At 50.7% G+C, this 24,966-nt stretch overlaps 4 protein-coding genes across 4 annotated transcripts; 2 read left to right on the top strand and 2 right to left on the bottom strand.

Moving 5' to 3' along the window:
* Nucleotides 1-1,440: 1,440 nt before the first annotated feature.
* PIN1 (peptidylprolyl cis/trans isomerase, NIMA-interacting 1) lies at nt 1,441-14,962 on the bottom strand. The gene is made up of 4 exons (XM_075725206.1): nt 14,890-14,962; nt 12,967-13,167; nt 6,200-6,310; nt 1,441-2,870 (listed from the first exon to the last, which is right to left on the bottom strand). The coding sequence occupies exons 1-4, from the start codon at nt 14,945-14,947 to the stop codon at nt 2,761-2,763; spliced, it is 480 nt and encodes a 159-aa protein (XP_075581321.1). The 5' UTR covers nt 14,948-14,962; the 3' UTR covers nt 1,441-2,760.
* A 337-nt stretch (nt 14,963-15,299) lies between these two features.
* Nucleotides 15,300-16,224, bottom strand: UBL5 (ubiquitin like 5). The gene is made up of 5 exons (XM_075725200.1): nt 16,167-16,224; nt 15,942-16,002; nt 15,773-15,856; nt 15,619-15,656; nt 15,300-15,513 (listed from the first exon to the last, which is right to left on the bottom strand). Exons 2-5 carry the CDS (start codon nt 15,995-15,997, stop codon nt 15,470-15,472), a joined length of 222 nt encoding a protein of 73 aa, XP_075581315.1. The 5' UTR covers nt 15,998-16,002; nt 16,167-16,224; the 3' UTR covers nt 15,300-15,469.
* A 61-nt stretch (nt 16,225-16,285) lies between these two features.
* FBXL12 (F-box and leucine rich repeat protein 12) lies at nt 16,286-18,716 on the top strand. The gene is made up of 3 exons (XM_075725199.1): nt 16,286-16,386; nt 16,469-16,541; nt 17,216-18,716. The coding sequence occupies exons 1-3, from the start codon at nt 16,286-16,288 to the stop codon at nt 17,987-17,989; spliced, it is 948 nt and encodes a 315-aa protein (XP_075581314.1). The 3' UTR covers nt 17,990-18,716.
* Nucleotides 18,717-21,080: 2,364 nt separating this feature from the next.
* Nucleotides 21,081-24,283, top strand: LOC104038680 (hepatic lectin-like). The gene is made up of 6 exons (XM_009493129.2): nt 21,081-21,160; nt 22,092-22,199; nt 22,617-22,691; nt 23,107-23,258; nt 23,687-23,799; nt 24,086-24,283. Exons 1-6 carry the CDS (start codon nt 21,118-21,120, stop codon nt 24,219-24,221), a joined length of 627 nt encoding a protein of 208 aa, XP_009491404.1. The 5' UTR covers nt 21,081-21,117; the 3' UTR covers nt 24,222-24,283.
* The last annotated feature ends 683 nt before the right edge of the window (nt 24,284-24,966 follow it).

Raw genomic sequence — 24,966 nt, 5'->3', positions numbered from 1 at the left:
TTTCTGAGCAGAGTTGAACCCAAATCCTGGGATAACCGACGCCAAAGCTGCGAGCAGAGCCTCGGGAGAAGCTCCCATCCTCCCCGCGCACGCGCTTGCTCTGCCAAGTGTTTTAGCGAGGTCTCGCTGCCGGGAAATGGAAGGGCCAAGCCAAGACAGCATCGCTGGACGAAGCGCCAGCTATCGATACGCCGCTGCCCAGCACCACGCAACAGCTCTCCTCGGCACAGCGCAGGGCTGGATGCGGCCAATTCACAGCTACGCTGAGAACAGAGAGCTGCTAAACCTACTCACCATGCACTTCGCACCTTGAGCAACACCGGCAGGATATCCCAGGGGCATTTATTCTTCCCTGGGTGGCCACTTGGACCCCAACGTACAGCAGAGCCCCAGAAGCTTTATGCTTTCAGGGCACTTTCAGTGGTAGTAAATATCCTAAACGACCACCCCAACCATCAACAAGCGCTTTTTAGAAGCCAGCACCTCCTCACGCAGCCCCGCAGCTTGCTGCTGCCAGGTCTTCACCCATTACAAACTCGCTGCCTACGACAGTAAGAGAAAACCCCTGGTAGCATCTTAAACCACACCCCAAAATTCTTCTTTCTCTCACAGCCATCTCATCAACCTTTTACTTGCAGGCAGAGATGATTCCCCACCCTGCTTCCCAGCTTCTGATGCAGATCCGAACCTGATACGGGGATGGTCCTGCTGCAGCAGGAAGGAGAGCGCGAAAGCAAAACCACTGCAGCCACAAAGACGCTTGGCTGCCGCTGCTTTTGCTGTCTTACCACATTTCCAGACAGAGACGACATCTCCGCTTGCCTTTATTTACCTTTGATCCTGCTTTCATGATACCACACAGTTATGCGAGGTAATTTTTCTTTCTGAAGTTCTCACCTGCTTGTCACCCTGAGCGGGACTTTTTTTTTTTTTTTTTAAATCGATGTGTAGCTATGGAAACCAACTTTTATCCGATGTGCAAGAGCCTTCCATCTCCCCACTATAACCAGCAAAAAGCAGAACTGCAAGCGATATTCACGTTTGGTTTTGGTGATCGCAGTAATTGGAGAGAGCATGCAGGAAAGATTGCCTTTCCCCAGCTCTAAGATGGGAGTTTTTAGGAGGAAAAAAAAAAAAAAACAAACCACACAACACTCCGAGGCGCCACTCTCCGTAATGGTTGATTTCGTACCACAAATGGAACACCTAAATTTGCAGAACTGAGGAGAGGTAGGAAGTAGTTATTACATTGCACTAGAAGCACTGCTTTTACCTTATCTGAAGTAACACCTTATACCAGGATTTAAACAGTTCTTAGGAAATACGGCATCGACTCAACACAAAGCAGGAGAACCCAATAACAACAGAGAATAAAGAATATTAGCTTATAGTTTATGGCAAATTTGGAGTAGTTTTTCTTAATACCATGCAAGCCACATTTCCATTTTAGGATTTAAAAAAAAAAAAACCAACCCAAAAAACAGCAAGAGCCAACTTGGCACATATTGCAGAGGTTTTTTGCTTGTTCTAATAGAAGCAACAAGATCTCTACAGGCAAAGGAGGAGAAATAATCAATACCAGAGCTCTTGAAATGTTTAATTGGAGAGGGCTTTATTGTCTGCTTAAGAGAACTGGAACTATACAGCTGGTTTGCACTGGACCAAAGCTGGGATTTTTTTTTTTCCCCCCTTGTTTTTATTTCACTAAACATAAGCAATGCAGTGTAACTGGGAAAACAATGACTTACAGTGTCTAAACCACAAGTGGATCAAGAGGAGCTTGAGGAAAAAAAAAAACCAAACAGCTTTCTAGCTAAAACTGAAAATCCACAATACAGTCTGCCCTACAGAATGGCACTGTCATGTCTAAATAATGGAGTGACTCCAGGCTGGAATGGGAAGCACACAGCATCCTACGTACCGCTAACACAGCTCAGGCTGGCTACTGATCTTCCTGCAGTGGGAACTACTGGCCGTTAGCCCCTCTCGTTTGTATTCAGAACCAAAAGGCATCTTCAAGTTTTAGAGTCAAAGCCAACGGCAGGAGCGGAGAGAGCTCCCGGGACCGCTGCGTGACGGGACAGAGGGACGATCCTTGCTGAGACAGCTGCGTTAAGGGAAGCTACGGACGGACACCGAGGGACGGGTGCCCCATGCTAAAAGCTGGCTCATCATTTGATATCTGACGGTCAATTTATGAATGGCTTTAAGTAAATCAGTTCTACAAACCAACAGACTGGACTGCAGAGCAAATACCGTTCATTCGGGTTAAAATGCGCTTAAACAAACATGCAGAGGGTTGGGGAGTTCATTCCGTCATAGCACCAGAGTTCACAAGTCAGCTTCGCCATCGTCAGTGCTGCGCTGCAATAAATACTCTGCGTCTCTAACAGGGTGGATGTGGGAAGCACTGAAGTGTGACCTTTAGCATTGACAATTCCTCGGCTTAGGAGACATGTCAATATAACTCAAGCAGCTGTGGCATGCCAGAAATGTTGTTTTTAACATTCTCTCTGCTCATGAAAGATGCTACTGTCTTATTTTGATTGTGTTCTCACCCTTGGCTAACCATGCATCTCTGCAGGTGAAAAACATTGTGTCAGGTGCCACAGAAGATATTGAGATATGAAATGAGCTTTTTTTTTTTTTTTTTTAAACTGGATATGAAGTTCATTTGGGAGAGTGCAGGGTTGGAGTAGGTTTTGTTTTATTTTCCTTTCTTCCCCTCGCCCTTTCCTTTCTACATGTCACCAAGGCACTTCACTCTGTGCGTAGGATGATGTGGATCCCTGATTCTGTGAAAACTGGTCCGCTCATCTCACCAGCCCTCAGCGCAAATGAGGCATCTTCAAAAGGTTTCTGCATCTGACCTGCAGAGAGCAGACACCAGAAAGTTCAATTAAGCTCAGCAACGACTGGAAGATCTTTCTGAGCAAGCAAGCCTCAAACGACGACAGCTTCCAGGCAAACAACAAAGTCACCAATTAATAACTTGCAGGGGGTGTTTGTTTTCATCTGCTCCCAGCAGATGATTCAAAACAACTCATTCACACATGCACGTACACAGACTTTTTCTTTTTTTAAAACAGGGGGGTTTTGTTCAGATCCTACAGACATCACTGCAGTAAGGAAAGATACTCAAGAGAGGTGTGGGCCCAAAAGGCAGAGGAAATCTGTTCTGCAGAGTCACTGGCACAAGTGGACGTTCGTCTTCCAGTCTCGTGTGCCCTCCAGGTACACAGGGGGAATGGATGCGGTGTGCATTACAAGCTGCGCTAAATAATTCACAAGGCACACGTGGATAATGTCATGACCTAGATAAGAACTGCTTTTAAGGCTCCAGTCTCCAAGTCACCGAGTTTCGGGAGGTTTAGTAATCCAGGCTCAGGAAAACCAGAGGTGCTCAGAGGAAGGACCCCGCACGGGGATTCACGAGCAGAAGTGCCGCAGCTCTGCAGGGGAGCAGAAGGAAGAAGCAGCACAAGTGCTCGGCCAGAATAATTCAAGGCAAGAGCAGAGACACCAGCCTGCTACAGGAGGGTTCAAGGGGGATGGTATTTTTGCCCAGTTTCCTGTGACAGAAGTTAGAGCAGAGAAACTGCCTGCCCCAGCCGAAATAATGAGGTTTTACTGGTGCCAATGGGTCAAACTCTCACCAGGGACCCTCAGCAAAAGCTTCAGCAGAAGGACAAGATGCCTGCGAGGGAAGGCCAGGAGGTGACAGTCCCCCAGGCACAGAAGGAACCCTTTCTCTCTGCTCTTCACGCTTGTGAAGCTTGCCTCGAGATGCCTGAGGAGATGTACAGACCAGCGCCTTGCCAAAAACGCAACATAAATCTCCTGTAAGTTTATGACCCTTGTCTCCAAGCTTCGAGGCGGTGCCGTAGCTTTGGACTCCGCAGCACCATTAGGAGGGGGCTGCAGAAAGCTTCTAGGCAGCCTGACAGCTGGATCATCAGCAGACAGCGCAGCAATATACTAACCTCTTTGCAAACTAAACCTTCCTGACCCCTTCGAGGACCACACATCCCAGCTGCATCGCATCTAGCCCAGCAGCATCTCCAGAATTTATGTTTTCTTTCAGGACCCCCATCCATCCATCCCCCTTTCTCTAGCAAGGCAGTTAGATGCCACCAAAGATGCTCAAATTCCTCCCTTTCAGGATCAGTAATAGCTTCAGCTTGCTATTTTCCCCTTCCAAAAAAGCGTTTTATTACTGAAGTGACCTGATGCATATGGCTTTCCAGAGTTTTGCTTCTCTCATTTCAGCATTTAGATTAATTGCTAAGGAAAGGCAAGCAGCTTGCCTGGCTCACAAGCGCCAGTTACAAACCCAGTGTCATTCATTGCCAGGCAGACCTGCCTCGTCACCTGAATTTTTTGGTTATTTTCCACTAGGACCTGAAATCTTTACTTCAGATGAGGTAACAGCCTCCCTGCTACACCACAGTTGTCTTCCTCAAGCAGAAACATGACTTATTTGAAAGGTTTCAGGAAGACAAATTGAAATGTTTTAATAACTTTACCTCCGAAGTAACCAGTGCTCCAAGTTCTAACAAATTACATTTTCAGCCCAGTAAAAAAAAAAAGGAAAAAAAAAAAGGAAAAAAAAAAAAAGAGGCAGAGAGGGGGATGGAGTGACAGCTCAGGGGTTTGGCCACCACGTATGGTTCCAATGCCATCTAGTGGAAACTGGCTCTTGCAACATTTCTTTGCATTTTGGTGCAGCCCAGGAAAAAAAAAAAAAAAAAATAAAATCTCTGTCCGTAGATCTCTAAAGAGCACAACGAGCTGAGTTTCCACTGAACCCAAAATAGCCGACACCGCACCCTAGCATTAATGTTTCATTATAAACAGTATCGCTGTTTGTTTAGCCCTGCCTGAAAGGATCTATTTGAGGAAGGAACTGTTGCTGAACTGTAGCAATGCTGCACCCTAAAAAGGAACAGTGATTAAAACCAGTATTTTGGTGGGGGGAAAAAACCAGCAAAACAAAACCAAACTACATTCCTGAATACAGTTTCACCTGCCAAAGCTGGGTGGGCTTCAGCTAGCAGGGGCTGAAAGAACAACTCTAGAGCCCCTTCCGCGGTTACACCTGCAGCAGCAGCGAGCCCACTACTGTTTCAAATACTCCCAGGACATCCTAAGTGGGGTAACAGCCTGGTGTGATGAGGCAGCTGTGCAAAATCTCCTGCAAAATCTGTATACTTGCTGCGGGGTATGAGCCCGAGACAAGCTTCTGAATGCTTCAGTCCATGAACCCCGAGCACGAGCTTAGGAAAAAGACTTCCACTAAAATGACATGTCGGACTGCTGCTCACCGTTGAATGGGTAGCTCTTAGTACAGATCTTCCTCTGGGATCACTGCAAGTCCCTATGACTTTGGGACACAGATTATAACAATAAATATAGCCTTCTCTCTCCCTGGTGGGAACCTTTCTTGACCCTCTTCAAATAAAATATGCATGGACACTCTCGCCATAAAGAGATTTTGGGTTGTTCTTTTAATATTGTAGCCGTACTCATGACATCATTACTTTCTATTTTCCTCCTAGTGGAAATTACTGCAAAAAACATTCGTAAGACAAAGCAAAAGAGGTTTCAATATTACACTTTCCCATCCCAAAGATTCTTCCTCCCACACCAGCAAATCTCATTAATGAGGAAGCATCCCCGAGCTTTTTGTTGTCGCTCCCTCACTGCACCGATCAATAATCCTGTAACAAAATCTCTCACCAGCACCATTATTCCGGTGGGCTGTGAATTGTTCTTATTTCCACAATTTGTTAACGGCTTTCTCATTGAAGATTAGAATGCCAAATCATTTATCTGGCATGCCGTTAGCAAGACTTATCCACTTCTTCCTTATTCATGGCTCATTACGCTGTGCAACTGGATTTCCATTCAGTGAAGCTGGAAAATCCTTTTCCAGAGGGAAAAGCCAATTTCATGAAGGGCATTCGCACAACATCGCCTCTGCCTAGAATAATATTATGGTTGCATTCCTAATTGGTTTATCTGCTAGGCATCAAACTACATTTCCTGCACAGCAGGCCGCCTAGCATATAAATCCATTTCCATGTTCATTCCCCCAGCAGCGGGGTGCATTATTAAAGCCCACCCCCTGCCAAGAAGATCAGCATCAACCCTGTAATCTTGATCTGGCGTTCCCGCTGCCAGGCTGAGCTCGACTTACCTCTTCCAAACGCACCCAGATCGCCTCCTGCTTTTGCCGAGCTGCAGTCGCTAAACTGGGAAGCGAGAGATTCAAAATCCTCTTCTCCCGATTTTATCTTCTGGATGTAGCCTGTAAATACAGGGAATAATTCCGTCAGGAGAAGGAAAAACGGAGAAAGAAAGCAACCCACCCAAACACCCCACTTTAAGCTTTACATCCCACAGCAAGAAGGGCACAACCTGCCACGTACGCACACCACGTAAGCGAAGCGAGGTTTTCAAACCTCTGGAATGAAGACAGAGCCAGAACTAAACTTTCACAACACCCCAAAAGCACTTGTCTCAGGTTTGGGTTTTTCTTTTTTCCCCAAGCATGTTTCCATCTTTGCACCGTGGCCCATTTCTATTGAAGTTTCTATTAAATTAAAAAAAAAAAAAAAAAAAAGGTGATTTTTGCCTACTACTACCCCTGAAGCATGGGAATTTATTATTTGGCTTCAAAATAGGCGAGCTTTTGATTTCAGAAGGGCTCACCTCGGTAGAAGAACGAGCATGAAGAATCCCCACGGAGTGACTTATTTGTCAAGACAGCTTTTTAAAAGGTCAGTTAAGAATATTCGTAGTCTTAACCGAGAGCTCTGCCTCACTGTTCCAAATCTTTCTGGACCAGCAGAAATCCCCCACCCCGCTAGCTCCTAACAAGAAAACCTAGGAGATAAATCATATTTTCCATTCAACAGCTTGATAACACGATTGGGGAGCCACTAATTACAGAGACTGACTGCTCTCGGAGAGGAGCAAAGCACAAGTGCCACTGGCACATCCCTTAACACCGCGAGAGGCAGATTTTCATGGATTCTTGAGACGAGAAAATCCTGCGTAGTTTCATGCAACTCGACCAGCTTCAGCTCCTTCATTAAAAGGAGCATAACCACTAATCAAAATCCCAAAACCATCACTGGTCCGACCTGCACCACCAAAACGCAATTTAGTACCGGTTGCAGGAAATGTTCCTGCACGAGGACAGCCGTTCAAGCTGGACTCGAAGCCTGCAAACAGCAGCTGTATCTGCTCTAGGTCCAGCTGCATTAACCCTCCACCTTCCCAAAGCAGCCTGCTCCTGCCAGAGGGGCTTGCCTTCTGCACTTTGGACCACAAGTGATAAATTAAGACTAAATTACATTGCAAAAAAATCGTTCATCCGTGTATTTTAAGCAAGGGAGCGTCTCCCAGAGGAATCCATCCACACATGTCCTGAAGCACAGAGGAGCAGCCCCAAATCAGTGCTCCAGCTTCCAACCCAAAGCAACTCTCCAGACCAGGTGAAATCCAACTAAACTTATTTCTCACTAGAGATTTAATTTTTAAATCCCTCTTTACAGAAACCTCCCGTCCGTTTTTGAAAGACTCAGCAAAGCCTGACTGTCTTCCATTTTAGACCTAAGCAGTCCTCACCTTCAAAAAGAAATACTGAGAAGCAGCTAACTTTCTTTAACAGAGAAATGAAGAGAAAAGAAATGTCGTTCTACCCCCTCGAAGCTATTAAGTCTCCTGGTTTCAATAACCAAACTTTCTATTTCAGGTCACTCCCACGTAAGCCCTGTAGCCTGCATGTATAAAGAGTCTGCACTTTGCTAGATAAACCTCTAAAAAAAAAAAAAACCACCAAAAAAATTGGGCTGGGCATCGTTTATTCCAACCACAAGCAGTGGAAGATCCCTACCTGAAAAAGGATGATGCACATAATTCAAGAGCTAGGCTTTATTATTTGGAGGGATGCTCTCACAAAACAAAGAGGGCGGTTTCTGATGCAAAAGCATGAGGAACTAAGTATTTTCGAGCTCATTTTAGTGCTACGTACTTGTATACACCTGTGAGATACCTGTGAGGGCTGGGGGCAGGTAAGAAAATATTCCTTAATGAGGGAATGAGGGAATGGAGGTTGCCTCTTAGGAGTTGTGGTATCCAGCAGCAACTGAAAAAGCAGGCTCTCAATTTTTGAATGAACCCCTTTATTGCAGTTTAATGCTTGCAAGACCAAAAGGAAGGGATTTTAAGCCTTCAGATTAGTCTTCGAGCCTACAGCCCATTTTTCCTCCCCAATTCAGTTATCTCTAAATCAGCTGCCACTAGCCTAAACCTCTGGAATTCAGCAAGGTGTTCAGGACAGCTAGGTCTGCTTTTCCAGCCAGACAGGCTGGGAGGAAGAGCTACCAAAAAAAAGGGAATAGGAGATTGATTATCTCTTGCTGTAGAATCTTTTTTTTTTTTTTTTTTAAAATAGGTGTCCTGAATATAATTCAAAAGCCTTAGAAAATTATCTTAATTCCTAAAGCACATAACCTGCTTTAACAGAAAACACCGGCACCGGTATTGTCACCTAAGTGAGATTACACACATTTATCCTGCCTGCTGCTTAAAGTGCACACGTACAGGGAGAAAGCCTAACGCGAAAGTCTGAAACTCTACAAAACTTAAGACAACAGCTATTTGTCCTGCATTAAAAAGAGGAAAAAGGATTATTCATCAGGGTGGAAGACAGTTCACAGCATTCAGACGTTTTGGGAAAGAAACCGATACTGGTTCATCCTATTAAGCTAAGCTGCTTGACCATAAACAGACTACTTGCTGACAAAACCGAATTTATCCTGAAAATATATATTTGCACCACCATAAATACGTATCTAACTGCATACAGCCACCAGCCCCCAGCAAGTGCCTGTCGCACATCGCACCCAGAAGTATCAGGAATTGCGGCTTTAAGATATATACTGAAGTTAAAGTAATAAAGCATCCAAATTAAGGATCAGAGTGTTTACATTTATATCCAAAACTGCCTGCCCCGGTCACATCAGCAGGTTCCGAGGGATAAAGAGGGTTTCACAAGCTTGCGGGAAAAAACAGTCAACTACATATTGAAATAGAATTTAGTTATTAAAACCTCCTAATTTTATGCTGGTGACCAGCAGCCTGAGAGCAAAATCTGCCTGTCAAGTAGATGAGGGTTTTCCTGGATAAAACCTAAGGCTGAGGTAGTTGTTCTCACCTCTACCAGAACAAAACACGTGCACCTCGTGTCTAAACTTTGGCTCTGCGAAGTGGGATTAATGAGCCCTTTCCCCAGATGATCTCAGCCATTTAGAACAAATTATGCAGATGAGGTACTGTCCAGGTTTTAACAAACTATCCCTAAAAATATCTCCAGGCGTAAGTGAAATTGAATAATGGGAGATTAGTGCAAAAAGAACAAGATGAAAAACGGCAATGGATTGTGCTGAAATGGGGAGTATTGGGGAAGAGAAGCTTGCAGGGACTGAGTTTTGGGATGAATCCTAGCTGATTCTGCAACGAGAAACAGGGGTAAGCTAACGAAACATGCAAATAACGAGCTGGAGCGGGGGGAAGCACTGCCAGCAGAAAGAAGGATCAGAATATTAAACATGACCTGAATGACCAAGCAAGATCCAACGACATCAAGCAAACTCACTCACGTATTATACAAACGCAACCAAAAAAAAAAATCTGCTGCATGCAGAGAGCTCGATCAGAAAGAGGAGGACCTAAGTGCGGAATTACAAATAACTCCAAAACAGGCAGTATGACTTTAAAAGCGAGAAACGCAGCACTGAAGTCATGGTATCCTCAGCAGAGAGAAGGGCAGTAGTAAATGCCACAGTAGAAGGCACTGCCAAGAGCTAATCTGGAATATTGCATACCACGATGAACCCACGCTCAAGAAAGATTAATCGAAACTGAAGTGCAAAGGAGGGCTAAGAGTAGAAACAGCAGAAGGGATGACCTACATTACCAGAAACTAAAAGCCTGGTTGGCTCAGCCTGCAAAAACAGGCTGGTAAAGAGCAGGGCTCTCTAAATCCACTGAGAGGTGAACACCAGGAAGAAATTAAATTTAATTAAGTAATTAAACAACACTAATGCAAGAAACACTGGACAGAAACTGATCATAAGCAGTATTTAGCTGGAAACCAGGTTTCTACACATCCGAGCAAAGATGGTCCAGAACAACCTTCACAGCAAATTCAGCCAGAACCCTAACTGCCTCTTAAACAGTGCTTGATAAAGCTTGCAGAGGGGACTAAGAGGTTTCGCTACCTTTCATATCAGGGTCAGGCTCAAATCTGAAATTTCTTTCTAGTCCCACATTCCCTGCGATGTTATCGCCTACCAGAAAAGCACCTGGTGAGCCAAGTCCCCCACCTCCTGCTGTTATAACACAAGGGGAGAGCTAACCTACATTTAATTCTCCACTGCAACTTCCTTAATGGACTGAAAATTATTCAGGGATGACGCACCCCTCCAGCTCTCTCGACTCTCCTCCCTTACTAGTGGGGAAAAGCCATCAAATGGAGCATTCGACATCAGTCAAGTTCACCTACTGAAAACATTTATCTTTAGTATTGTCCCCTCTCCTGTGGGAACAAAGAGCTCCCTGATCAAATTTCTTTCTCAGATTTTTATTGCATAAAGCTTTAAGACCAGAGCTAGATTCGGAGGGAGGTCTCAGACATAGCCCATCTCCAAACAAAACATGAAAACGCGTGGAACTGCGCCTGTCAAACAAATTCCTCCCCTGCGACCTACTTAGACAATTCTACGCTATAATTACATTCAGCAGGTATGGTACATCTGTTTGGAGAAGTTCATTGATGCCCAACTGTCGGGAGCCGTAGCGGAGCTAAGCCGTGCATCCTCCCAGTAAGTTTCAGCTCTTCTAGAAACTTAACTTACAGTCATTTTTAAGAAGCCACCACAAAATAATTAATCATAAGCTAATATTCCCTATGGCCTTCCCAGGAATAGTGTTTGTCGGGGACAAATGTGGACAGAAAGGTAGTTAAGGGTTTGGTTTGGGGTTGGGTTTTTTTTTTTTTGACAATGGTATTCCCATTAAAGGAATTAATTCCCTAATGGCCTTTACCAAGACGACAAGCAAGGGCATTTACATGAGGTAAGTTTTAATCATGACTCTTTCCTTTTCAGACACCACAGAGAGATTACGAAACGTAAGAGTTATCTAATAGCGAGAAGGCTCTGAAGCTGTCAAGCTTAATCTCATTCTTTCAAGCTAAGGAAAGTTTAAGCTGTTTCCTTCCATCACCTCACCAGGTAGCAAAGAACTGCGGCATCTCAAAGAAAAGCACCCAAACAAAGAATGATGACAACTGTTGGGCCCAAATAACGTTAATCAGGCTTCTAAAGATACCCAGTTTACAGAACATCTACGTATCAAAAAGCCTACCTGGTCACAAGCTCCTGAAGTACCTCTTTAGAGAGAGAAAGACAACTTTCCCTTCTAAAAATATAAATAATTCCCTCTTACAAAGATCTGAGTTCACAGTGCCTGCTTAAAACACACCAGCATCGAGCATCATTTAACCTCTGAACTGTAGAAAGCTCTGCGCTGGCCTTTTGATGAACATCACTCCAAGAGATGGGTCTATAACAGTTCTGTTCTTTTAAAAAAAAAAAAAAAAGAAAGAAAGAGAAGAGAGAGACAGAGAATTTGCAGCTCAGCTGAAATATTTTGGTCTATTTATCTTTGCAACAGTCTCAACTCCCTTGGCACAGATCTCCACACTAGGCGTGCGTCCCGCTTTATCACCTCCAGTCACACTTTCTCAGCCACCCTAGCCCGAAGGAGACAATTCCCGAAGAAAACTCCCATCCGTGCCAGTTAATTCAACCTCCCTTTTCCAAAAGGCAGTGAGCAGATACCACCTGCTGGTCACTACCTGGGTGCTTCAAGTTATTCAGCAAAGCAATTTCCCCTCTGAGGGCTTTCAAACAAGGAAGTCCTTAAATTCATTGTTGGTTAGGACCAAAACACCCTCCCTATCTTCCCTGCCTCACTGCTGACGCCATAAAAGATAAGACGGGCCCGGTACCGCGGTACATATCTGCACGCTCACAACTTGCAGCGCGTCAGCTAGCCTTTGCAACCCTCGCAGCCAGAAACGACAAAGCTGCCCGCTAAAGAACATGGTCTCAGTTTCATCAATTAATCAGTGGGACTGATTTAAACCTCACCCCAAGCCCCCAGATTCCTTATCCCAAGAGCTAAAAAGCCAGTAGTAACCGCCAGACTTTGAACTTGCTTCCGTTAAGATCAAAACCTCAACGTTGAAGAAACACGACATCAATTCAATTCTACTGCCCGAGTTGCATGGAAAAATCTAGGCTGCAAAGATTACCACCACCTATTAGCAGAAGGCATGCAGCGCCCTCGCTCCTAGACCAGATCACAAGCCAGAACACTTTGGGAAAAGCCCAAGCCGATCAGGTCATCCGTACAGCCTCATGCAAGCTTGATTGCCTCCTACAAGCAACTTGATTTCAAGCAGAGGTTAATCAGAACTTACTCTAAGTTGCTACTAGGGCAAGGAGTCAAGTGACATTAAACAAAAAGAAATGTTTAAAGAACATTTGTTTTAGCTTTAAATAATTTTATTTTTAATATAAAAGTATACATTTACAAAGAAAATACAAACAAACCTCTGAAGTAACATTACAAAAAAACCACAAAGGGGAAGACACACGGGCTGGGACCTATCTTTACGTCATTTAATCATACAGCAAAATTGTTTCTCCAAGTGGCTGGGCCACGCAAAAGTCCACGTTCAAACCACTCGGCTTAAAAAAACCTTCGCTTTAGCAAGTTTATGACACAGTGAACCACTCATCTCGGGGTCCAATTCTAGCCTTAAAATGACTTTTCCCCTTCAACAGTATCATATTCTCTCCCTCTCTCTCTCCTGCATTTACTTGCCATTTATAAGCTCCAGTGCCTCATCTTTGGTCCGCGTGATCTTTTCCTGCCTCCACGACGAGGGTCTTCTGGACTGGTTGTGTTTCACCAAGAGATGTGAACATCGCACTTTGCTAGGCTCCCCTTGGCCGTTCTTCCCGCTGCCGCTGGGCCGTTCCCACTGGCTGGCATTTGTGATGTGGTTGAAGTAATAAACACGGCCTGCAGGCAGAGAGAGTGGGCTCGGGTTAAAAATAAAAAACCAACCTCCCAGCAGACCCCAAGAATCGGCTTCCTGACCCCAAGAATCAGCTTCTTGATCCCAAAAGCACAGAAGACGAGATTTCTGAGCGCTCAGCCACATCCACGCGATCAGCTCAAACACACGAGGTAGGAAACAAGACTTTACAACTCCACATAATTTCTTACGCAAGCGTTTCCGTCAGGAAGCTCCTTTAGTCAAAGCAACAGCCCCGCGCAGAAGCAGGCTCCGGCTGCCTTTCCAATTCGCGACGCTCGTGCAGATCAGCGACAAAACACCCACTGACACAGTCAGAAACCACGAACACCCCCAGGCAACACCCTGCCACTGCCAAGAAGGCGGACGGTGACGGGTTTCTGGCCTGAGGATAAGATTACGTTTCACTCTAGCCCTGTTTATAAGGGTGAAACAGCGTAAAGCCTCTCTGTTATGCACACCCCGCAGCAAACGTGGCGAGTTACTGTTAGCAAAGGTCACATCTTTGCACGGCATAGATCTTCCCTTCTGAAAATCACCTTTTTTCTACCAGAAAATGAGACCTTCCTGCAGAAGATATCCACGGTTTCCCCAAGTAGCAGAAAATGAAGCTCCTGTGAAGTCATCTCTCGACACATTCAGCATTAAAACCAGGTAATTCTGCTGCTCAAAGGCCTTCCAGCGCTCAATGCCATGCGTGCGTTTACCTGTGATAACTCACAGCATCAATCGAGACGATTTCTGCTTTCTTCTAGCGAATCATTCATCCCAAAGCTCTCCACTAAAGCTAGAAGCACACTAGGCTCAGAAAAAAAGGCCAAGCAAACCAAGGCGAGGGATTGCAACAGCAGAGCTGTGCGGCAGGAAGCTACGACCTAATAGCAAAGGGCCCAAGTTCCTGGTTGAAATCCCAACCAACAGCCTAGACCTGCTAACCCCAGGCAGCCGGGGAGCTCCCTCCCTCCAGGACACTTCAACCATGGTAGTTCTGGCAAAGAAAGGTTCACAAGGGCCCTTTTTCTCTCTCAGCCTCCCTGGACCCACCAACCCCACCTCAGACGAGTGAGCAGAGCAGCCAAGCCGATGAACGCGACCTCCTAGGAATCGCTTTTGAGCTGCTGAGCGCAGAAAGCTCTTGCCACAAAGGACAAAACCCCGCTGAAAGCTCCGTCCTGACCAACAGCTTCGCCCCCCGAGCCACCGCAGCCCCAGCGAGGGCAAAGCGTCCCGCCCCGCTCTATCCCGGCCTTTTACAAAGAGCCTTCCCTCGGCTCTGCCACCCTGCCCCGCTTCCCTCCCCCAGTTACCCCAGACGGAGCAACCCCCCCCGGCCCCACACATCCGCACGACCCAGGCATCGCTCCCCTGGCAGACGATGGTCCCAGCAGCCGCTTCGCCCCGGCCGCCAAGGCCAAGCCGCCCACCTCAGGGGCGCGACGCCCCTCGGGCACGGCAGCCCCGGAGCCAGGCACCCCGCAGAGCCTCACCCGGGCTCTCAGGCCCGCCCCGAGCCCGGCTCTCCACACCCCGCCGCCCCCAGGCCCCGCTCGCAGCCCCTCAGACCCCGCCGAGGCCCAGGCCGGGCCCACCGGGCCGCACCTCCGCCGTGGCCCACGCCAGACCCCCGATGCCCCGAGGGGCCCGGCCCGCCGCCCCGGGAGCGGGCACCCCCCCGGCCCCTCGGCTCCCGTCACCGCCGCCCGTACCGGAGCTGCGGCTCATGCGCTTCTCCCAGCCCGCGGGCAGCTTCTCCTCCTCCGCCATCTTCCCTCGGCTGCGCCTCCCGCACCCGGCCCGGCCCCATTGGCGCGGGAGAGGCGGGGTGATCCCGCCCCCCTCCTTCTCCCATTGGCCCGAGGGAAAACAGCCCCCACCCTCCCCGCTCTACCATTGGTTAAAGCGCCCGCCCTTCTGAGTCTCATTGGCTGCGGGCGGGAGGCTGCATTGAGGCAGGAAGCGGTCCTGGGCACGTGACGCAGGACCGGACGGCGGCTGCGGGGGGGACAAAAGACTGCGGAGCGCGTAGGGAACGCGCAGCGCGTCCCGCTCCGTCCTGGTTCGGTGGCTCCCGGTGCCCCGTCCCCGCCGCCCCCGGAGCCAGACAACAACCAGAGACTCGAGAGACACGTTTATTATAAACCACGTAAACACTACAGCAGGTTTAGGGCCTCAGCATGGCTCCAGCTCGGCCATTACGGGGGTGGAAGGGGGGGAAAAAAACGGGGATCGGGGCGGGGTCCCACGGAGAAAAGAGCCCCGGGGGGAACCGGGAGGGGACGGCCAGCGCTACTGGTAGTAGAGCTCCAGGTTCATGCCGTCGTGGATCTCATCTGGAGGATGGAGTTAAGGGCAGACATTGATGGGGCTGAGGGGGAGCTGCGGAGCAAACCCTCCCCCCCGTTAACACCGTAAAACACCCGCCCAGAGAAGGATACAGTCGCCCAGCGTGACGTGATCCTTGAAGATGGTGTACCTGCGGGGACGGAAAACACAGCTAGCAGGCGGCCGGTACCGGCCCCGCCGCCCCGGGCCCCCCCATGCCGGGGCGAGGGCTGCTTCCACCACCCCCACCCCCCCAACCCCACTCACCATTTCTTGAGCACGATTTTGTCCCAGCGGGTCCCGGTCTGCGCCGCGATCAACTTCTTTAGGTCGCGGATGGAATCCTCCGTGCTGGCGAGCCCGTTAAGGAAAAGGGGGAAACCGGGAAAAGCCTCCCTCCCTCCCCCCCGCCCCGAGTCCCGGTTCCCCGGGATACTTGCATTTCACCCGCACCTTCTTGCCCAGACGGTCATTGCAGACGACTTCGATCATCGTTGCTGAGGGATGAGAGGGGGATGTCACGGGACGAGACACCGGGGGTTAACGGGGAGGAGCGAAGGGGCACCGGGAGGGGGAAGGAGGCAGCGGGGGGGGGGGGGTGTCGGTAAGGAAGGGGGTAAACAGGGAGGTCCCGGCCCCACCAAGCCCCCCCGGTACTCACCGAGCTCTGCGTCACTCCGCCACAGCCGCTACGGGGCCGGAATCGGAAGTTACCGGGAGCTGAGCCGGAACCGGAAGTGACGCCTACAACGGCCGCCTCCTTGTGGTGAAGCGGCCAAGATGGCGGAAGCGGCGGGAAGGGAGCTGCCGGCGCTGCCCGACTCGGTGCTGCTGCAGGTCCTGGCGCTGCTGCCGCTGCGGGACCGGCTGCGGGCGGCCAGGTGGGACCCCCCCGACCGGCCCCGGCCCCCTCCTGCCTCCCCGCTGGGGCCCCGGCGCTGATCGCCTCCCGCCTCCCCGCAGGGTCTGCCGGCGGTGGCAGCGGCTGGCGCTGGACCAGACGCTCTGGAGACACGTGGATCTGAGCCCGCACCGGGTACGGGCCGCCCGACCGCCTTCCCGCACCGGGCAGGGGGCTGAGATAGGGGGGAGGGGGGGGGATCACCCCACTGCGGGCAGGGACTGAGATGGGGCGGGGGGGGTCACCCCACTGCGGGCAGGGACTGAGATGGGGCGGGGGGGGTCACTCCACTGCGGGCGGGGGCTGAGATGGGGCGGGGGGGGGTCACCCCACTGCGGGCGGGGGCTGAGATGGGGCGGGGGGGGGGTCACCCCACGGCGGGGGGGGGTCACCCCACTGCGGGGGGGGGCTGAGATGGGGCGGGGGGGGTCACCCCACTGCGGGCGGGGGGCTGAGATGGGGCGGGGGGGGTCACCCCACTGCGGGCGGGGGCTGAGATGTGGCTGGGGGGGGCACCCCACTTTGGGCACGGGCTGAGATGGGGCTGGGGGGGGGGATCACCCCACTGTCAGCATGGGCTGAGATGGGCAGGGGGCTGAGAAGTGGCTGGGGGGTCACCCCCCTGCAGGTGGGGAGCTGAGATGGGGAGGAAGATCACCCCACTGTGGGCAGGGGGCTGAGATGGCAGGGGGTGGTCACCCCACTGCGGGTGGGGTCTGAGATGGGGGGTGTGGGGGTCACCCCACTGCAGCCAGGGGGCCCCCCTTGCCCACCCCCTGGGAATGGGCCCTTTTCTTTCTCACCGCCAGATCACCTCCCGGACCCTGTGGCACCTGGTGCGGCGGCACCTCCGCGACAGCCTGCGGACGCTGCGGGTGCGGGGTGCGCTCTGCTCCGGTGGCAAGCAGCGGCTCCTCTCCCCTGCGCTGCTGGCCGCCCTCGGGAAGCGGTGCCCCCGGCTCCACCGGCTCTGCCTGGCCGAGACGGACCTCCGCCCCGTCCCCTACGAGAGCGTCCCCCCTTCCCTCACGGCGCTGGAGCTGAGTCGCTGTGAAATCCCTGCCGCCTGGTTCAGCAGCTCCGCTGCAAGGGCCCTGCCCCAGCTGCAGCACCTCGTTGTCCGCAACGTCCCTGCGTTTTCCGATCACCATCTGCTGAACGTCTCCTCTCAGAGCCGCCTGAAGACGCTGAGCCTTTCCGGCACCTACCGCGTAACAGATACGGGGATTCAGAGAGCGGCTCCGCACCTGGAGGAGCTGGAGCGCCTGGTGCTGTGCCACTGCGTCGTCAGCGACTCCGCTGTGGACTTCGTCGGGCGCCACATGAAACATCTCCGATTCCTGGAGATCAGCAACGCTCGCTTCCTGACGAACACGGGTCTGGCTTGTTTAGCAACCCTGCAGCGCCTGGAGTCGCTGTGCCTTGATCTCTGCGATAAGATTTCCCCTGGTGCCGTTATTACTTTGTGCCAAGCGCTGCCCCAGCTGAGGAACCTCAAATTAGGCGGGGCTCGCTTGGAAGACAAAGCAATCGATAAAATTCAGGCGAGTTTGCCCCACTGTAGTTTTTCTTGTACTCCTTGACGCACGGCCTGAAGCCGCCGGGCTTTTGTCATTCATGACTACGCCTCAAGTGGTAACTTTTTGGGTAAAGTCTCTTTTTCTGGGAGCTGCTGTACGTAGTTTTGGGACAGAATTTTTGTTGGGGCTAAAACAGCAAGCGTGTCATGTCAAATGGTTTGTGGGGAACTTGCTTTTAGTAGGATTCCCCCCCCTTTTCCCTGAATCAGGGGAATAGGAAAGCTGGGGAGCACCCAGCCTTTGGGAACCCCACTGATGAACTGACCAAAGACTGGCCAAGGTTACAAATTTAACCTCTGCCTCCTCCTCTTCTCCCACCGCTAAACATTGGGCAGCAGCTTAACGAGCGCAGAATTCAAGGAGCGAAGTGAGGCGCCCTCCTGCCACTGAAAAAAAGGCTCTGGCGGCCCAAACACCAGACTTCCAGTTAATATCTAACTCTGATTGCTTAACTGCCCTGCACGTACGCTGTAAACTCTGCTGGGGAAGAAATACCTCAGTGACATGTGCCAGAGCTACTGTTTTCTTGGAAGAGCTCAGGCAATGTGCCCCGACAGCAAGCATTTTCAGCCCAGGATGTCATCTTGCTTCTACTTTCCTTCAAATTCAGTTCGTCGAGTTACTCTTTCAGAAAGGTTTTGGTCACGGGGCTTCCTGAACACCCGGTCCTAAGAGCCGTGCGTCCTGTTTGCACAGCAAACAGGCTGGTGCAGGCCCTCGGGCAGCGCACGGAGCTGCCATTGCCTCTGGCTTTTGCTGGGCCATGCAGCGGGAGCAGCCGCCTTTCCTTGACGCTTTTTATTGTCCGCATTCTCCCTGCAATGTCGTAACACCAGATAACTGACACCAAGCGTCGTGACATATTCTTGGGTGTGGATGTTTTTAAATCAAATATTGTGTTTATTAAATAAAAATGCTTTTGATTTATGCTTTCTCACACTGCAGTGTTTTTAACTGAACTAATGTCTTTGTTAAAATAAAGAAGTCAGGCAGCTTTTGACACCGAGCAGTGCCCTCAGGTGTTAACGGCTGAAGAGCTGCTGTCCTGGGATGAAGGTACAAGCGGGGACGTGGAGTCAGCGCATTAGCCAGGCTGCAGCGATCCGGAGCTTGGCACAGGAGTCCATCAGGGAGACCCATCGATTTGTCTCCCGATTTAGTCAACCCGTCAGTGCTAGCAGAGCTTTTCCCTTACGGCAGGGAAACACGTGAAGAGCCCAAACAAACAGCCAAGTTCTGGATCCTCTTAACACCCTGATCCCATCCCCGAGAGATTCTCCTACATTGTTCATGTCCTCCTCGATTCAGAATGAGAGATGTGAACTGACATTTCAGCTGCTCATTTTTCCCCGCTCCTTGGGAGCTAGGAGGGACACGAGCGTTCTCCTAGGAAGCACGGCGGAAGGATTAATGCCTCAGCTGAGCCTTTTTGGGGCTCTGCCTCGAAATACGGCTGTTTTCCCCCCGCATGCCCCCTGCCCTCCATTCAGCTTATGCAATAAGCCATTCGGTTTTAGTCAGACCTGGATGGCAGTGACCCCCCGCAGCGTGATGAAATCCTCGTTGCTGTGCATCTCAACAGCCGGGCTTCGTGCCCTGGCCTCCTTTCTGTTCCTATACACAATCTCAACGTAGCTTTTGGGGCAAATAAACAACGGCAAAATGCCCCAGCTCTGCTTTGGAAAGCATCCCAAGGCTGCTGGCTTAATAACTACTGCTACGCGTTCATCACAGGCCCAGAGATTTATGCTGGAGTAATTAGCGTTATTAAAACTTCAAGCACTATCTGTCCCAGCACTCCCCAAGCTTGGAGAGCGAAGGTAAAACGGCAAAAGGGAAAATTAAAACCAGTAAAAAAAAAAAAAAAAAAAAAATCTGTCAGTCAGTCAAGGCGCAGCTTGATGCAGCAAAAACCTAAATGTTCTTTCAATGTTTGCAGTGGGATGTTCGCGAGCCTGGCGGCACAGCACGCCAAACAACGTAATTTAATATCCGACAGTCCCAACTTGCCAGTTTTCCATCATCTCCACAGAGCGCATAATTGCTAAACGCGGAATAGCACGGAACAGCAATTACCAGTTTATGTGGCACAAAGTGGGCTTTTCAGGGTTGGAAGCAGGAGGGGAGCTGTAAATAGGGAATGACCACGGGTAAATGATAGGAATAAAGGACTGAAAGGGTCGTCTTGAATCATCAGTTCTGTTTCTGCCCCGGTAGAACAGCAGCTCACCCTGCTCACACAGCTACTGAAGCCTTTGGAGGGCTGTTCTAGACCCTTTTTGCTTCTAATTTCCAAACTCAGGGGGTTTCTACTCTATTTATCTCCATTTCATCTTTTGCCAACCTTCAACTTGAACACTTCTCCCCCCAACCCCACCTTACAGCTGTCTAAACACATATCATGACATCAAAGCCCAACTTTTTCTTTTTTTAAATACAGAATAAAAGACTTACAGAGAGCCAGCTAAACCCTCAGCGAAGCCAGGGCATGAAGCAGCTCTCGGAGTCCTATCGGGGCTGAGAGGAGCAGAAGTCCACAGCCACCAAATAAAAAGAAAACTCAGAGATGCCCTAAACTTTCTGGGTTATCAATCACCGCAGGGAGCGACCCTGAATCAGCAAAATGCTCCTACGCCTCCATCACACACAGGCTTATATGGCACATTCGTACAGGTGCTTTATCAGCCCCAAATCCATTTTATTTCCTTGGGCAAGCGCATCTGTCAGGGCACTGCTCGTGCCTTCAGCTTTGGTTTCCAAACCAAAGACCGTTTCCTATTTTCCAGAGCCGCTCATTTCCACACTTGGGGGAAAAACCTTCAGAAACTTGAGAATTTTCCCTTTTTTAATCCAAAGGGATGGGGAAGAGCTACAAACAAGAAGGACACCCAGCTTGGCTGGAGGAAAAACTTCCCGGCAGATGAATTATTGGAAGTGGACACAATCCAAGCTGCTATTTTGAGCAGACAAACCAATAGGACACAGCCTGAAAAACCTGCTGGTTAAATTATAACCTTTGGACCGAACATCCCTAGAGATACTGCAAGTTCTCTATTCCAGAGATCCTGGCGAAAAAGCTTCTGCTGACTTAGTCCCAAGCTGCATCCCCCTCCCAGCCAGAGCTTACCAGGATGGACGAGGAACATCTTCACGATGATCTGCATGTTTTTGAAGGTAAACTTCAGCCACGCCAGCCCTTCAACCCACCTCGAGGAGACGGGCAGGAGCAAAGAGGGTAACGAGACTGTGTCTTGGAGCGTGGTCTTTCTCCACCGACATGCTTTGCTTCTGAGGGAGAAGAAAGTCCGCGCCCTCCTTCCTCCTCTGCTTAGGCAACTTGGCTAATCAGCTCTACCGGGGTTAATTGGTTGGGATGGGGAACCCTGACGAGCTTGTCCCCCAGGGATGAGGCTCAGGTGGAAGATGACGGACAGGGACACGGCTGCAGCTGCGGGCTGCCGGTCGGTGGCGTGAAGCTGGTGGTGCCCAACCAGCAACACCTGAGAGGGTTCAGCCTTGGAAGTGTCCTGGACCAGGGTAAAATAAGGCCCTTCCTGGAGCCTTCCCAAGTCGAGCTCCCCAAAGTGAGCGGCCTGGTGCCCTTGCAAACCTCCCAAGGTTGAACCTTGGAACCCATGGGTATTGCCAAGGTTCAGCCCCTCCGAGAAGGGCACCTGATGCCAGCAAAGAGCCCTCCAGACCGCAGACTGTCCCTTGCGGAGCCATTTCCCTTTTGAAAAGGGTTACCAGCCAGCCGGGAGGGTTTAAAAACATGTTACAGCTCAAAACACATGGCGTAAGCTTAAAATTTCTTTTTATTTTGCTTATGTGGTACCTCAGATCACCTGCCCTGACCTTTAGCAAGGCCACTCCAGTGCTAACAGATTGCACTGTGTGACAGCCATCTGTTTCGGGGGGCTTTCAGCCTTCCAGGTTGGTCTGAACGGGAATTATCATCAAAATTTGGGCTTCTGTAGCAAATAGTTAACTATTCCGGGTTATTTATTAACCCTTCTATAAATGGAACCAGCAGAGCTATGAAAAACTCCCAGTGATCCGAGGGGAATATTTTCACCTCTCTCCCTTTTTTCTTTTTCTTTTAAAGGCAGAAACTTCTTCCAGCAGAGGCTGAGATCCTTTTTCACGGTATACTTGATACTGGCCTTCTACCTCTTGCTGCTCATCATCCTGTTCACTGTGTCGTTCTCCAGAGGTACTGGGACATCTTTGAAGGGATTAATTAGGCAGGCAGGACCAAGAGATACGTGAGGTCTAAGTGCACGCTCATGCTCTTAGAGGACTCTATTGGTCCTAAATCCACAGGACAGGGTGACCAGAGGAGCTCCCACACTGTCCCATGTAGTCACTGCTGACGTCCACGCCACCATCTCTCTATAAAATATATATAAAAATACATAAAATACAGGCTAATCCAAGATATAAGCCAGTATTTCAAGTTTCCTGGGATTTCTTTGCCCCATAGGTTGCTGGAAAAGTGCATCCCCAGCAGATTCAACAAGCCAGAACAAAAGACGTCTTTAGCCTTGCCGGGGCGAGGTGCTTGCGGGCAACCCTCGGCGCACGGGTGGCAACACAAGCGATAACCCAGCATCTCGCCTTCTCTTAACAGTTTCAGCCGTTTCTTCGAAACTCAACGAGGTGCACCCGGAGAGGAAACAGAACTTTTCTGGCAGAGATTTTCTCTGTAAGTCCTGGCTGCTGCCCAAACCCACAAGCTTTTCTTCCCCTCTGAAGTTTCCTTAAGTTGTCCCCAAAGTGTTCCTGCTCTGGATTGCTTCGCTAAGGTGGTGCAGGGCATCCGTCCCCTTCTGGGTTTGCTGTTCTGCCAGCAGCAAATGCTTTTATACTTTAGAAAAAAAAAAAAAAAAACCAACATCTTTTCCCTGTGAGAGGAAAGCCTCACAGAGGCTTTTTCGGGTGCCTGTTGCCACTTTCCCGGCAATCCGATACACAGCAATCTTCAGGGCTGTGCCGTTGTGTCCGTACCAGTTTGGCACCGGAGCGCTGCTGGGAAAACCCTCTTGCTGGGCTAAGCCCGGTGAGGACCAGCTCGACTGCCCGCAATCCCCCCGACTCCCCCCCTGCCCTTCTTTTCCCAGTGTTTCCCTGCGGACCCAGATCCAGGGAATGGGAATACTTCGATGGAAAATGTTACTACTTCTCCCTAACCAGAACGAGCTGGCACAAGGCGAAGGCTCAGTGCGAAGAGATGCACTCGCAGTTGGCTGTCATTAACAGCTACGCCAAGCAGGTAAAGACCCCAGCTCCAGGCAGGAAAGCCCAGGCTTGCCCGAATCCTGCCCCAAACTTCCGCAGAAACACCCCCCCCCCCCCCCGTACCTCCCTGGCTCCCCGCTGCCATCCCGCACGCCCCAAGCTCGCCGGGCAGCCCAGAGCTGGTGCTTGTTATCCTTTGCATCAGCCAGCAGAGAGCAGGCAGAACCTGCTCTGCCTGCCCGCTGCCTGCATCCAGGGCTCCTCCTGTATGTGTGCGGGATGCTCGGACACAGCACCAGCACCTATCCTGCTCCTCCGCGTTGTAAATAAATAGCCAAGCGCAGAATCATACCTCTCCGGTTCCTCCATGGTGCAAATGTGGAGCTGAGATCACCCTGAGCCTGCCGGCTCGAGGAGCCGTTTCCTGGCGCTTTTCCCTCCTGATCCCTCTCCCCGCTGCAGAATTTTATCATGTTCAGGACAAGGAATGAGCGTTTCTGGATCGGGCTCACGGACGAGAACTCGGAAGGGGAATGGGAATGGATTGACAAGACCGACTATAAAACCACCTTCACGTGAGTACTGGCCTGCCCTGCCGTTTTGTGCCCAGCACCCCAAAACCAGCAGGCAGCTGCCCTGCCCGCACCCCATTTTCGGCCAGCAGACCGGGTTTCTTCACCCTGCCCCGGGACGGGCACTCCCACGAGCTCTAACAGCAGCAGAGGCAAGAATTAGCATCGAAAACCGACTAAAATCAGACAGGTTTAGCTAGTCCCTGCCCTTCTCCCAGCCCCAGGGAAAGCTGCTCCGCTCGGCTGCCTGCCCCCGCTGCCTCTCTCAGTTTGATCCTTCTCTGCCCAGATTTTGGAAGGCGGGAGAGCCCAACAACAGTGGCAGCAACGAAGATTGTGCCCACGTCTGGATCGCCGGGGAGTGGAACGACGTCTACTGCACCTACGAGTGCTACTACGTCTGCGAAAAGCCTCTGCCCAACTGAGCAAAGCCACGGGCAGAGGCAACGACGCATACTCTGGCACTGCAAATGTTCCTTTTTCTTTTTAATTTATACGATCTGAACGCCCACTCCCCGCTCTTCCTCTCCGCCGCGCTGCCCTGAGGAAGAGCAGGGGTGGATTTGGACAGTCCTAAGCAATATACGCAGGAATCCGGGTTCTCCGTGGGGAGCTCAGCCTAATAAAGGACGATTATTGCTCTGGTTAACGAAGCTTCTCTGTTTCTAAGCGTGCATGTGAAGGGGTGGGGGGGAGCTGGGGCTGCGGACGGAGGTCGTGCAGGTCAGCAGCAACGCCGCGAGGAAGCTGGGGACAAACGGGACGGCATGTGGGATTTACTGCCCAACGCGGCATCCCGGGAGTGGGACGGGGGCATCTCCCGCGGTAGCATCAGGGCAGGGAGGCCTGGATGGGCTACAGCGGAGCCGAGCCGCGGCCAAGAGGATTTGGTGCCTCCGCCGTGAGCCTTCCTGCTCCTAAAGGGCTTTGGTGCTAAGGGCAGGGCCACGTCTCAGAGAGCGGCCCCGCTGCCTGCTGGCACCTGCCTACCGTCGCGGCTGCCTGTACCCACTGCCTGCAGTCGGGGCTGCCTGTACCCACTGCCTGCAGTCGCCGCTGCCTGTACCCACTGCCTGCAGTCGTGGCTGCCTGTACCCACTGCCTGCAGTCGGGGCTGCCTGTACCCACTGCCTGCAGTAACAGCTGCCTGCCATCACGGCTGCCTGTACC

Source organism: Pelecanus crispus, chromosome 27 (genome assembly GCF_030463565.1).
Source record: "Pelecanus crispus isolate bPelCri1 chromosome 27, bPelCri1.pri, whole genome shotgun sequence".
In the NCBI taxonomy this organism is placed as follows: domain Eukaryota; kingdom Metazoa; phylum Chordata; class Aves; order Pelecaniformes; family Pelecanidae; genus Pelecanus; species Pelecanus crispus.
The sequence above is the reverse complement of the archived record's forward strand: the minus strand, read 5'-3'. Positions and strand labels throughout refer to the sequence as shown.